The following is a 15,090-nucleotide window of genomic DNA, read 5'->3' on the forward strand; positions in this document are numbered from 1 at the left end:
TATATACTGGGGGGGGGGGGGGGGGGGGGGGGGGTACGAGTTGGGTGGGCAGAGGAAGGCCTCTATGATCTGCTATGATATGCTTTTTTTTTTTTCCCTTAATGCTTTGGTTTTATTATCCCCAAAGCAAATACCATTTGTGAGGTCTAAATGCCATGAGACTTAAAAAGTTGAAAATGCTTTTTTGTCCCTACATCAATCTGTTCTCCTTGACCAAAATAATCCCAGAGTCATGCCTTGCAGAAAAAAAAAAAAAATGCTACCCTTTCTTGTCCTTTAGTGACCTAGCAACTTGAACCTTCTCTGTTTCTCTAATGCAATGCTAAGTCTTCAGCAACAGGGGAAGGCATCCTCACACAACAAGCATTTAGTTACTGCCCTTGTGTGTTCCACACCCTTTGGGGCCATTCAGTTGACTTGCTAAACATGATTTGCCCTATTATAATCTCAACTATAAATTTTCATTAAGACAAGCCTTGGCTGCTTGCCACCAGGCTCTGGGGTTTAGGTACAGGGGAGTTCAGACCGCTGCCTGCCCTGGTTGCAAAAGGGACCCGTCTTCTTTCTCATGTCTTCTCTTGGCCCAATATCCAAAGCATATGCTGCTACTAACATCTCTAACGTAAATGCAAATTAAATCCACACAGAGCCACCTTTCAAACCCCAGGCTTAGAGGTGAAGGGAGGGAAGAGGAGAGCACGGATGTATACAGACTTTTCCTCTCCAGTTTAAACAGCTCTGACAGAGCACAGGTGCTTGGTGGCTTATAGAAATGACCCAACATGCCAAAAATCCCTTCAACACCACAGTTGACAAAGTTAAGATAAACATACAATCCCTAGCGATAAAACTCGGCCATAGTAAAATAACACTCGATGTGGAGGTGTCTTCAGCTTTCACACAGAACAGCTGGCATCAGGAGAAATGCCTGGAGTTAGAGCTGCAAAAGGGGGTTAGAAACACTCACTTCTCAATGTGAGAGCGCAGGGCTGTGTTCCATTACACACCCTCATCTGTCTCCCAGAGTTTTAAACCAAAAGAAATATATTGTTCTATTTACACTTTTGAACCCTGGGTAGTGTCAACGGATGAGGCTGTTGCTGAGCTCCAGGCAGTGACTGAAGGAGCCTCTAAGAGCTCCCAGCCTCTCAGGATGGGAGTGCTACTTACTTCTCAGCCTGGTCTCTGGCATGTAGTCGGCTTTGTCATGGACCCACTCTGGCCGGTGAGGCCGGATGTTGGCCTGGGAGGCAGCGTAAGCTACAGGGTCGTTGCTGACCCAAGCGGTCAGGTAGATGTAGAAAGCGCTCGGATTAATGATGCCATCTGCGTCCACCAGACGCTGTTTAGTCAACTACAAAACGGAAAGAACAGAGGTCATTCAGGGCAGGCTATGGGGTAAACACACTCCTGCTGGGAGAGCAAGGCTTTATACCCACATTTCCAACAAACAGTAGAATACCCATGCCTCCACAGTGCCCCAGTCCCACAAGAATACCTTTGATGTCTTTCAAAATACACTTATTGGGGGATGCAATCACCAGTGTGTTTACAGCAAACACACGGTTCCGCAGATGGCCCAGGAATTGGCTGAACCAATTAAATCTGAATGCTAAAAAAGACTGTCTGCAGCCAAGGCGGGGAATGAACAATCTGGAAAAACATATTTATAGGAGGGGCAGGGGGGAAACCTGGCAAGCATCCCTATCCACGTCTGTGTGCAGTTAACCTCTGTTGTTAACACTGAAGGAAATACCACCCAGTAAATGGAGGGAGCTATAAAATAAAACAGCATCTGTATAAATTTTGCTAACACAGCCTCTGATGACCTGTGTATTCAAAAAAAAAAAACCATTGCCAGAACAGGAAAACAAAGATGCAAAGCCAGGGAGGGCCCTTCTGAGGAATATTACTTCTGCACCTTAGTCAGATTCAGTGGCCACATCTGCTCCCTCTACAGTAGGTCTCGTGGGCTTTGCTTGGGTCAAAGACACTATGAGACACAGTGTGGATTATATATATGGTAGATACATCAAAAAAATTTCCTGTTTACTTTAGACCCAGGCCTCCTTCCAACGTTTGGTCTTTCTTAACGAACACCAGTGACAGGAGTTCAGAGAGAAAAGAGTGGGGGAATAAAGAGCGTGGAAGAGACCGGGCGGGGCAGGGGGTGGGGGAGAGACAGGCGGAGTAGACTGCAGGGATCTGGATTCAATTAATCCACGGGATCTCTAACAACTGTAGGTCCTCAGACTGTCTCTGGAATTACATAGCACAGCTCCTGGCCTCTACGCATGCAGCGTGCTCTTCTTTCCCCCAGGAGAGGAAATGATACCTCAGTGCCTGGACCCCACCACAGGCGTCCCACAGATTCCCTGATCTCTAACTCCAATTCAGTCCGTCCCTGCTATCCTCTCAGGCAGGCTGGTCTGCCGTACCCTTGTCAGGCCCGACAGCTCATTGCACGCCACTATAAAGCATCAAACTTCATGCTTCACAATGACTCTGAACAATGAACTTTGTAAATCTGTCACCTTTAGTGCCAGCAAAAAGGAGAGAGGACAACATGCAGGGCTGACAAGGAGATCATTAACGAGATGTTTTCTGCCTGAGGATAGGAAAGTAAACTACCAAGAGCAAACTACCAAGAGGCCTGGGACTCACCCCAAATCCAGGGTGCAAACGCAACCCCTGAGGAAACCAAACGGGATGTGCTAGAATCCAAGTGCTTTGAATACAAGATACTATCCAAAAGAACAGCTTTCAACATACTGTGGAGTGGGCCGCATGGGGAGGTTACATGCTTCTATGCGTGCTTATGTTTGCTATATTCAGGAGCAGGTAGCTGCCCACACCTACACTCAGCATCTACTGCTGAGGCCAAGCTGACCCCAGAAAGCATTAAATAACAAATCCATCCTCAACCTCTAGTGACTTCGCTCATCTTCTAAGCCACCCACCTACCCAACCTCTGTTCAAATGATTGCTCCCCAACAAATCCACCATCCCATGTCCGAATATAACTGAGACCACTATACTAATGTATTTTCATATAACACATATTTCAGTGTTAAACTCTGAAAGCCCAGTATGGGATGGTGCTTCCCACCACTGGGAAAAGCCCGCAGCGTTAACAACACTGTATTTTGCCCATTGTTAGAGGCAACACCTGTCTGTCCCCTCCTCTTGCTTGACAGGCAGGGAAAGGGAAGTTTTCTGGCTAGCTCAGAGCCAGTTCAAGCTTCTCCCTATCACTTCCTATCACTTCAGGTCCTCATGGGACACAAGGTGGGATTATACACTGCCAGCCCTACTCCATGGGTCAGCTGCCTAGACGTAATAACTGTTCAGTGTCCTGAAACATCGTGAATACCTGACTAATGTCGATGGGCTTGTCTCGGCTGCCAGTCTGCACCAGGAGTTTGTAAGCGAGGACCCCGTCATCTGATCCATTTTTATAATTGTTTGGCATGATCCTCCCAGTTTCCCAGTCACTGTCAAATGCATCCTGAAGTCCTAGAAACAGAAACATGTGCAACACATTAAAACCTGGCCTGAGAGCCTTGGTCCAGAGGGATTAGGCTGAGGACAGGAGGCAGGGCAGGGGACTTGTCTGCAGTTTTCTCTCACTTAAGGAAGGACTCCTGATCTGCTAGTGAATGAACTGTGGTGCTAATCAAAAGATGCTCAGAGGGAAGAATAAAACACACACACTTTACTTAAACTAAGGAACGAAAGCCCAGGAACAAGACAGACAGACGGCTTAGAGCTGGCTGTTCTTCCAGTGGATCCAAGTTCAGATCCCAGAATCCATTCTGGAGGGCACACAACTGCCTGCAACAACAACTCTAGAGGTAACTCTCTCTTTTGGTCTCTATGGGCACATAACACACACACACACACACACACACACACAGCTTTTAAAGGAAACACACAAAAAGAAGAAAAGGAGAGGAGGGCACGGCAGTTCATGACTTTAATTGCAGAACTGAGGAAGCAGAGGCAGGCAGATCTGTGAGTTCCAGGACAGCCATGGCTGTATAGAGAAACCCTGTCTTCTCCAAAAGAAAGAAAAGAAAGGAAGGAAGACTGAATGAGAGAGTGGGAAAGGGGGGGAGAGAGGTCTCATTATGTATCTCTGCTGGGCCTACCACCTTGACTTCACTATGTAGATCAGGCAAGCTTGGAACTAACAGAAATCCACCTGCCTCCCAAGTGCCAGGTTGGCCTGCCCCTCCTCCCCCTTCTTCCTGACTAATTTTAGCAAGAGAAAGCAAGGGGGAGAAGACACATACCATACCCATTAACCATTTCACGCCACACAGGGAGATATGTCAGGAGTTCCTCACCAAGACCAGAAAATCTACCCCAAGCAGTGAAATCACATTCAAGCTCCCAACTTGGCTGCCCCTGGAGCCAGGGCGAGGGAACACAGCTCTGTCAATCCGATCCATCTGTTTGACTTGTGCAGCTAATACAAGCTGTGGGATCTGCTGCCAGGTCGTGTAAAGATCGCAGCCAGCACCTATTCACTCTCCTCCCGTTCTCTTCCTCCCTGCTACCCTTCCTTCTGAGTGGAGGGCTGTGTGGAGGAGAGGAAGCACAAGGAAATACCTCACAGGGGAAATTTGGATCAGTTTGAGAACAGGAAGCCACAGGCCGACACAGGGAGGCTCTGTGGGGCTCTGTGAGAACAGATGACAAACCGCAAGCCCTGGGCGGGAAAGAGTGAGCCTTCTGGGCTTGGGGGATGGGCGAGCCCACCAGCTCACCACACACAGCTGGGCTTGGCCGCTGTAATCAAAACCATCATTACAGACCTGACAGTTTGGCTACAGCTGTAAAGAGGTAAGCATGCTGGAAGAGAAGACAGGGCCCTGGTGACCCAGACTTGGAGCTGAGCACTGCCTGGGGGGTACTCTCCCCAAACCCCCCCCCCCAGCCTCACTGAACACCAGACACCTCCCAAGTAGACCCCCCAAGTCCCAGCTGCTCAAGAGACCCCCTGCGGCAGACACACATCTACTCAGATACATTTTACTCCCTTTCAGGACTTGCCTGAGGGCACTTCAGAAATTAAAACAAACTAAACAACAACAACAAAATACACGGTCTGTGAATGCTTAGCACAGTGAGGTGTTTGGGAATAGAGAGAGGGGAGAGTTGGAGCAGCCTTTTTTTAACAAAAGCCTCCCTCCAGCATTGTTATGCAGTGGGCTTTGTTTTTAGGAAGTAGGCTGGGTCACCCACAGGCCCTGGGCAGAGGGACCACCAGGGTGGCAATCTCTCCCACAGCTTTTCACAGGTTTGCACAGAGAGGCAGCACTAAGCTATGCAGATGTTATTTTAAGACCCAAAGCTCTTCCCCACTCCCACTCTGGAAAAAAAAAAATAAACAGAGAAGGACAACCAGTCCCCCAACCCCCTACAAGAATCCTGGTCTGTTTTCCAAGCAAGGAGAGAGGAGAGCTTTTATTACTTCAGACTTAGGTGGTCCTCTTGGCTCTAGGTAGTCAGCCTTCAGCTGCTTACCTCCTGAGAGAACCAATCATGATTCCCATTTTACAGATGAAAGGACTGAGCCTGGTGACAAGTCACAGCTAAGCTTTGAGCCCAGGCAGCCTAAGGCCAGCCATACTCCACGTGTATTACTTAGAGTGGGTTTTCACAAGTACAGTGTGCTGTTAGAAGTAATTGCAAAATACATGGAAAATACCAGAATCTTAGCAGCATCTGGTGTCAAAGCAGGTAACGGAGAGTATATTTGCAAAGGTATAGTCACAGAGACTTCTGCAATACCTAGGGATCTGTGCATGTGCCCTGCCACCAACTTAGAATGAATTTCCTACAATGCTAGCCCTAATGTGCTCTCCAGCTATGGTCATCAACAGTAAAGTTCTTTCAGGGCCCCTTTAGTATTTTCTGACTGACCACTGAAAATCTGAACTTCCACAGGCTGTACACCAAACACTTGCCCCTTGGCTGACATTTACATTCCGACAGTTTACTGCAAACCCTTACATTTCAGCTGCAGTTCTTTAACTAGAAACACTTTACACGGAAAATTATTTTGAGTCTAGGCTAAAGGAAACTACCCAAATATATAAGCTCCTAGAGATGAAATAAATAATAATGTATTTTGTTCATGTAAGTCAGTGTGAATAAAAAATGAACACCCCCCCTGTACATGAAGCAATTAGATTTCATCTCCAACTTTACCACAGATGTCCTGAGAGCTCGAGATATTATTTCTCAAAGGGAGAGTGCTGTCCTGGGTTCTAACCCAGGGCTGACTTTCAAAATGGCCTGTATTAGCCATTAAATATGTTTTAGGACTGAGAAAAAAATCAAAGTAACTACTGGAGTGTTGACAGACACCAGTGAGCTGGCAAAGTTTAACAGGCTTCAAAAGCATACACAAGAATTTGGAAGAAATGTTCAAAGACCCAAGTAACCAACCACTCAGAAGGTCTAAATAATGCCTCTGCAGGCTAGAGCCCTGGTGTCTGTGACCAGTGCTCTGTAGGACCCTGAAGGCATTACAGCCCCAGGGCTGCAAGGTATCCTGCCATCTTAGCATGCATGGGCACAACAGTCTGGGGCTGGGTGTTGTTTGCTTAGCAGCCACAATGTAGTTCAAAAATATCTATGCATCTGAATGATTTGGGTCTTCATATGCTTACCCTTCTCAACCTTGGCCTACCTCACCAAAGGGAAGACACTTGGAGGGAGCATTCTACAACACCCTCCTCCACTCAGCACAGCAGATTTCTTTGTCATTGGTGGCAAGTTATTTGCATGTCTTTGGAGAAAGTTGGGGTGGGGTGGGGTGGGGTGGGGACTGGAGACTCTCTCAACTGTTTGGCTCTTTGTTAATTCACTACTTAAAAAACAATGCCTTGTGAACCAAGAGTAAGAAACTAAAAAGTCAAGGGAATTCAAGTTAATCTCCTGGGTAAAGTTGTGCTTTCTCCACCATCCCCCAAAGTTGGACCAGGCACACAGGTATGGGCAAATTCTAGTCACTGCTCAACACCAATTCCTGTCAAATCAAGTTGTTTATCGCCTAATGCAAACTCAAAGGGAAAGGGGCTGTCTTAAGACAAAAAGGGGGCCACTTAAATATGTGTTTAAACAAGCCTAATTAAGTGGGAAATTAAGACAGCCACTGGGATAATCTAAGCCAACAAATACTGGAGTCAGAATTATTTGGGTACTCCAATAAGAGCAATTTTGCTTGAATTGTGTGGATAATGGTCCTGATTGTCTACTGTTATTTGCGCATGTCAACATGAACAGATGTTTTGGGAACCACTGAACGCCATTCGTATTCAGTCAGTGTGAAGTTACAAGCAAATTCAGACCGTCTTATAGCGTTCCCCTGCCGACTACTATTTCCTAGAGATGTGTCTAGGATGGTAAAAGGTGCTTGTCACCAAACCAGAGGAGTTTGATCGGCAGGACCAACATGGTGGAAAGAGGACAGTTAGTTTGTCTTTGGGTCCATTTCAATATGGATACTATGGTGCACACACACCCTCACACACAAATGGACAGATAAAATGGAGAAGGGGGAGGGGGTAGGATTTGCCTCTTTGTGAAATAAGAGGATTGTAGCGAAGCATTTTTAAGTTCATCGCCAGATGGAAGGATGGCCTGTCCATATAAGGCTCTTTGGAAGTCAATGGTGTCTATGGTCAATTGGAAGGATAAACCACACACACCACTTTAGTGTTGAATGCTGACACACAGGGAGGCGGCCTGGGGAGAGCAAACCTTCTCTATACCTTCCACTCAAATTTGCTATGAGCCCAAAGTATATGGGTGACATTTGAAAAGATGGTCAAAATACACAACAGCTAACCCAAAATCCACAGCTACAGTAGGCTGTAATTTAGCAGACAGCTCAGAGATCCCACCAAATACTCTAATTTCACTTGGCCATCAAACCAGCTGCCATCCAGAAGAAAAGAGCAACAGAAGCATCCAGGCTCCCTGGTTCGAAATGTCTTCCCCTACTGTATGTTCCTAAATGAGTTAATAGGCTCTTGCTCAGACAGTTACAAAAAGCCAGAGCTGGGAGGTTGCCAGAGAAGTGGGCTTCATATCAAACAAGACTGGAGAGGCTCTCAGTGCTTCCTGCTCTTGCAGAGAATCTGGGTTTGGTTCTCAGTGCCCACAACTCCAGTTCCAAGGAGTCCAATATTTTTTCTGAACTCAGGCATCAGGCACATAAGTGATGCACATACAACACATATATGCAGGCAAAACACACACACACACACATACACACTACATCTTAAAAAACTGGCTCGATGTGGTAGTGCTCACCTTTAATCGCAGCACGCAAGAGGCAGAGGCAGAGGCAGAGGCAGGAGGATCTCTGAGAGTCCGAGACCAACCTGGTCTCCAGAGTGAGTTCCAGGACAGCCAGAGCTACACAGAGAAACCCTGTCTCAAAGAGAAACAGAAACAAAGAGAGACAGATACAGACAGAGACAGAGAGAGAGAACAATAAGAAACTCGTGCTGTTCCATTATGACCGAGCACCTTTGCAGGGTGCCAGAAAGGGAATCGTAAGACCCAAGAACGACAGAAATGGGCAAGGCAATGGCCGCCTGCCACGGTCCTACCTTGAAGCCAGTCTCTAAAGTAGTGCAGCCACATTTGGGGAAGTTGCTTGTTCTCCTCCAGCATGACATACTTCACATTGCTGAAACTCTTATGAAGGTCGTAAAGTAGGCGCTGGATATTCGGGTAGTCTGCTTTCTGGGTGACTATATACATGTTGTAGAAAGAGAAGTACTTGAACTGGGCAGCTATGAAGTCATATTCTCTGGTTTCCCGGGGAACAATGTCCGTGAGGTCCAGCCCGTCTCTCACTCGGGTGGTCCCATAAAGGCTGACCCCCAGCAAGCCCAGGAAAAGAAGGATTACCACAACCTGTAACAGATAAAGGAGAGCACTGGATGAGACCCAGAAGAACATTCCTGATCCCTCCTAGACCGGTACCGACCGATGTCTTTACTCCCTTCTACATATCAGCCCAGGCTGAGCACAGCATATTAGGGAGTCAGTCTCTCAGAAGGAAAAACATAAAGCCACACTGGATCTTCTTTTTAGATAATCGCATGAAGAAGAAAAATGTTTACAAAGTAAGGAGCTTCTTTATATTCCTATTAATATCTGCTCCATGGAACCTTTCCCTGTAGGAACCTGCTCATCAAAGTGGTCCTGAGCTTTGCAGTCTGACTCTGGTGGACCTGTCCGGTAGCACACATGCACATGGTGATGGATCCAAAAGATGCCAAGTATTCACATATATTTCAAGGCAGGAAGCCACACACGGTGGAGGGTTACCTTGGCTTTGGGTTTCAGAAGGAAAGGAGCATAGTGCTTCTCTGCAAACGAAGAGAACGTCCACTTGGTGCAGGGGGGCTCGAGGCAGTGGAGGCTGGAGTCTGAGAACTGGGAGAGCAGGTCCCTGGTGGAGCTGGTGCTCTCGGGACTCTGACAGCTCAGGTTGTCCTGGGTGACGGTGACAGGCTGTACAGAGATCTCAGAGCGTGGCTCGGCGGTGGTGTAGTACACGTGCGTGTGAGGGTCATACTCTGTGCGGAGCTGAACGGTGGACTGCATAGTGATATGGGTTTCGTGGGCGAAGCTGTGGCTGGTGTACGGGGGTGGGGGGCTGTACCGAGTGTTACTGTGAGGCTCTGTGTAGGCCTGTGGCTCAACTTGAATCACCCTGCTGACACAGGGGCTGAAAGATAAAAGATAAACGCACCATAGTGTGTAGTACATACATCACCCAGAGTACAGATGACGGAGAGAGAGAGGGCTTGCATTTCTGCTGGAGACTTGATGCTACCCATTGATATCTGCCTTAGCTCTGCAAGGATCACCTAACTGCTCTGGACAGAGACGTGATCAAACCATCCAAGGCATAGCTAGCTGATCCTGAAATGACGATAATATACCCCTTCAAAATGTAATGCCAAAGAATGAAAAAAACTAAAGACAAAAATCCACCCCCCCCCCAATGTGTTCTCAACAGGTAGTTTTTGACATTTCTCTGCTCCAAACACCCACCAAACAGTTCACTGATGAACAAGCACAGGTTTACCATGGAGAAAAATGAACACATGCAGCAGACTCTCTAGGGGAGGATTCTGGGCATATTCAGGTGTGGGATGGAGAAAGTGTGGGAGCTTACGTGTGCCCCAGAGCCCTGCCTATATCTAAAACCTTTATCTAGTCCTATCATACTAACCCAAACTCTATTAGCTACATTCCCTTTTGAAGAAGCCCACAGACTGCTCCCTAAACAGTATTTCTATACACCCAAAGAATAAAGGCCCCAGGCACCAGGAAATGTACCTTGTGAAACAGCAGAAAATATCCAATCTTCTGTCCTCACGTCTGTATAAATCCATGCTGAGAATTGCAGGAAAAATGAGCAGAACCATAGCAAAATTGAATACCACCACCACAGCAGCCTGGAGCAGAGAGACAACAGACAGCGTCAACACGCTTCCTAGCTAGCTTGTAGCTTTGTAAGCAAAGATCACTTTTAAAAAATTATGTATGTGCACGAGGGTTTGCCTGAAAGGACGCACATCACGTGCACACAGTGCCCAGAAGAGGACGTTGGATCCCTGGGATCGCAAGCAGCTGTGAGCTGGTATGAGGGTACTGGGAACAGAACCTGGGTCCTCTGGAAGAGCAGGCCGTGCTCCTAACCACTAGGCCATCTCTCCAGAACCCCATATAAAGATATTCTGAAACAGAGATAGCAGATAGGAGACTCTTCTACCACTAAGAGTCCATGTGTAACTAAAATGGAAGAACTCCAGAAGTTACACAGATTGGAGTGATACCAGTAAGGACCTGACCAAGCTACCTCTCTACAAAGCCAGGCACAGAAAGGACTTAGAATATTTTACACACACACACACACACACACACACACACAAACAAAAAGAAACGTTTCCCTTCTAGAATGTTTCTAAGAGATCCCACGATCCTGATGAATAATCTGTATGTAAAGTAGATTGAATCTATCAAAGTGTCACCTTTAAGAAAATTGAAATAAAATTTCACATGTGTCCCTTGAGGTTTTTAATAGGCACATTCCAAATAGCCCCAGGAGCAGCGTGTGGGGTGTGTTAGTGAGTAAGGGCCAAGGTCAAGGAGAGTTAAGCAGAAAGAAATTCCAGTGTGTGATTATAGCCTGTAGAATAAATAAGTACGAATTCAAAAGCCACTCCATAACCTAGAATAAACACGGGGCTAGGTTCTGCAGCACTTGGGCAAATCTCCTGCTGACCTAGTAAAAATTGCAAAATTGGGCTGTTATTAGGCAAAGCCGACAAGACATCCAAGGGCAGTCCTGTTCTGAGAAGAAAAATTGAAGGAGAATGTTAAATAGCCAAGATAATCCGAAATTCATTTAAAAAGCAAAACCTCCTGGTGGAGCTTTCAAAAGGAAAGCTTCAGAAAACTTCGCAAAATAGGAAGATGGATTGGGGTGAGGAGAGGAAGCCTAGCCATCACTGGTACCGAAAGTTAACAACCAAGAGACACTTCACAAAGGGCTTTTTGAAGGAAGTGTGGGTTTATGTTCCAGGTAAAACAGCAAGCCAGGAGAGAAACCCTTCAATAAAGAGTCCCCTGTTAAGTCTACAAAGCCATAAAACAGCCAAATCTTCTACATGCCCTTTCCTGAGGTGACTGTAAAAGGACCTCATCAATTTCCACAGAACAGGTTAACTATGGCTCAAATGCATATGCAGGGCTCTGAAGACTTCCTTATGAAGTAGCATGTAAGTGTGAGAAGTTCCTGCCAGCACTGAGACTGGAACACTAGGACACACATCCCACTGTGCTGGCTGCTGGAGAAGCACGGACAACATGCCTTTCCAGCCTCAAACAACTCACACCCCAGACTGAGATGTTCCCAGTGGCTTAGAGAGAGAGTGCTCGTGGGTTGGGGTGTACAGTGTGTCTAGTCCAAAAAGGCTTCCTGAGAAGGGTTTAGAAGATGAAAACAGGTCCACGAGGAACAAGGAAGAGACAGGATACATGGTTGGAAGACACAGGACAGGAGAGACAATCCTGACTCAAGCTACTCAGTTCTGGGACAGATATGGGAGACCAGATGTCAGTGTGCACCCATTGCGTTCCCACAGTAACCAGGATGTGGGAAATCTACTTAGAAAAGCTGTCTCCATTATCCACTGCGGCCCAGCTGAGGCACCTATGGCAGGGCCCTAGCGTAAACCCTTTTACTGGGTAAGGGTGTAGTTTGGTGGTAGACTACTTACTTCTTTGTGGGGTTTTGGGTTTTAATGTCCCTACCACAAACAGAAAGGAGTGGAAGAATAGGGAGGTGACCCAGTAGGTAAGAGCAGTCAGTCACTCTGAAAACCTGAGGACCTGAGTTCAATTTTTGTTGTGTAACCGTTTCTTCCAAATCTGAAACATTGTATCCTTCAGGAAGCTCTTTAAACAGGAAAGTAAACAACTCAAGATGGCTTCAGCAAGTCCCTGAAACTGACCAGCAGAGTCAGGCTCCAAAGAAGACTTTCAGACAAAAAAGTTTGAGACCAGATCAGCTGCCTGGAAGAAGCAGAAACCCTCTCCAACTTGTTGAGCTTTGGGCAGGCTGTGCAATGTCCTCTAGGTTCCCACCTTTGCGAGCTTTCATGCACACTGGTGTAAGCTTTGGTAATGCGGTTCTAACTATGACTTCAAGTCTTGCTGCCCCTGTAAATAGCCCCCTCACCCATACTCCCATAAGTAAACCCAATAAAAGTCATTGGTTCACCATGTTGGGTTTTGGTGGTATCTATACTTGGCTCTGTCATAGGGTCCCTGTGTGCTGTGAGTAGATGTGTGTGCTGCATCTTCCCAGGGAACGTTTTGAATAGAACCAATTCTTAGCATCCACATACAAAGCTGAACAGTGTGCTACTTCCCATGTCTATAATCCCAGCACTGGGATGGAGACAGGAAACTAGCAGGAGTTTACTGGCCAGCTGACCCAGGTGGCTGAAAAGCCTCTGGTTCAGTGAAAGACCCTTTTTTCAAGTCAAAAAGTAATGGAGGCTCACACCTGATGTCCTGCTCTGGCACATATGCACATGAGCATATAACACTCACACATTCTCATTCTCTCTCTCTCATTCTCTCTCTCTCATTCTCTCTCATTCTCTCTCTCTCTCTCTCTCTCTCTCTCCCACACATACACACAGAGAGACAGAGAGAAAGACAGTAAGAGAGAGACAGTGACAATTAAAAAGCAGCCCTTGATCATTAGAATGGGTAAAGATCTTGGTTTGGGGGTTTTCACTGAGGAACTAACACCACAGTGAAGGCTGATCAGTGAAAGATATTTGAGAGTGGGAACCCTATGATTTAAGTCAGGGTTAAAAAAAAAATCTCTAAAGTTTCACAAGGAAAAATCCAAACGTTACACGTTTCATCGCAGCACAGAATCTCTCTGGGTGCTCTGACAGACCCCAAAATGCAAAGAACTATTTATTTTATTTTATTTTATTTTTTATTTTTTGTCTCTGTAAGGTGCTTACCTTGGGAGAACTTAGCGTACTGGATTTTCTAAAAGGCTATCCTCAGGGAAAACTCAACGTAGCTTTCAGAGACCACACCGTGGGATACCAATAAGGGAGGAGAGTTTGCCTTGATGAACCATCAGTACTAAGTGGAGAGGAGAGAGAGAATGAGGGAAAGAAGACGTGTGTGCGAGCTGACAGAGCAGAGCAGGGAGCGCACAGCAAGGGGACAGGCAGTGGAAAGGACAGCGTGAACAGAGAGGGTCCCATTATTAAAGGACTCCAGGACCATTGCCATTCCAGAGTCAGCTGCACATGAACAAGAGCAGACACAAGAGCATGCAACAGACACATGCCTGTGCAAAACAGCCTCCCAAAAGGCTAGCGGTACCACCAAGACCAGGGGTATCTTTCCCTTATTTTTCCTATTATAGAGCACTTGGCTATTTTCATTTCCTTGGGTCTCTGTCCAGAAGCAGATCTGACTTCACTAACCGACTCTTATCTCTGTTTTCATAAACATTTATAATAAGCCTCTTTCTGATGCTCTTTTCCTCCTCAGGAGTCGGTGCTTGTGACTGACAGAGACTCTTCTCATAGTCTCAGCACTTACCCTAAATGTTAAGGAGGGCTTGCACCTCGCTCACAGCAGGCAGGGAGACGAAGTTCAAACACCTAAGGGATTGTTTCTACGTAAGTGACAAATGTGTATCCAAGAGTATAAATGGGAACACAAGATCATTTGTCACCTTTTCTTCCTGATCATAGTCCTTACTAGCACCTGAGCAGGTAGCATGGAGGAGTACAAACTTAACAACAGTTTCACACAAACACATTCAAGGGATTTCTTCGAGCAGCAGTTGTAGATCCTACCCTAAGGAAAATGGAGACAAACGTTCTCTTCAGCTGTCGCTTTAAAGACTTGACCTTAATTCAATTACCTTCTGCTGTGTCATCAACTACATGAGAGCCTGCTTCCTCTGCTACAGTGACCACTTCTGGCTTGCTACGGACTACCACAACTACTAGGTATGTGGCTCACAGCTGCCCCCTCACACCTGGAAACAGACTCTTCAGGCTGACTGCCTGGGTATGAGAGCTCCATGGCTGGGAGCAAGTGGGTAGAGAAATAAGACCAGCAACACAGCCCTTACACATGGTGAGTGGCAGGCACTCTAAGCTTGCATAAGCAGCCTAAGGAGTAAGGAACCAAAGGTACAGGAGAGAATGCAAAAGGCCAACAAAGGAAAAGGCAGTGGCAAACACGATCCCCAAGAGATGCCCTTGTAGTACATAGCCAAGTGGCTAAAACACCGTTACACAGTGTGAGTGACAGTAACTGCCAGGCCCAGGGTTCAGACAACCCTATCGACATACACCAGTAGGGTCTTCTAAGGTCTTGAGGTGGGGACGGAGCTGTTTAGGGAAGGGAGATATGAGGTGACTGGAAGGGGAGTAGTCTAGAAGTAGAAGCCAGCCAACAAGGACACTAAGGAGTATGCTTGGCCCCACTGAC

At 46.6% G+C, this 15,090-nt stretch overlaps 1 protein-coding gene across 3 annotated transcripts in view; it reads right to left on the reverse strand.

The window, feature by feature from the left end:
* Ptch1 (patched 1) overlaps positions 1 to 15,090 on the reverse strand; it is a 64,961-nt gene that overhangs the window by 15,053 nt on the left and 34,818 nt on the right. For all 3 annotated transcript variants that reach the window (XM_029468245.1, XM_029468244.1, XM_029468246.1), the window contains exons 13-17: positions 10,381 to 10,499; positions 9,361 to 9,763; positions 8,634 to 8,943; positions 3,374 to 3,516; positions 1,171 to 1,354 (exon numbers count right to left, since the gene is read on the reverse strand). In XM_029468245.1, coding sequence (XP_029324105.1) covers positions 1,171 to 1,354; positions 3,374 to 3,516; positions 8,634 to 8,943; positions 9,361 to 9,763; positions 10,381 to 10,499 — 1,159 coding nt within the window. The remainder of the gene's footprint in view (positions 1 to 1,170; positions 1,355 to 3,373; positions 3,517 to 8,633; positions 8,944 to 9,360; positions 9,764 to 10,380; positions 10,500 to 15,090) is intronic.

Source organism: Mus caroli, chromosome 13, assembly GCF_900094665.2.
Source record: "Mus caroli chromosome 13, CAROLI_EIJ_v1.1, whole genome shotgun sequence".
Classification (NCBI taxonomy): Eukaryota; Metazoa; Chordata; class Mammalia; order Rodentia; family Muridae; genus Mus; species Mus caroli.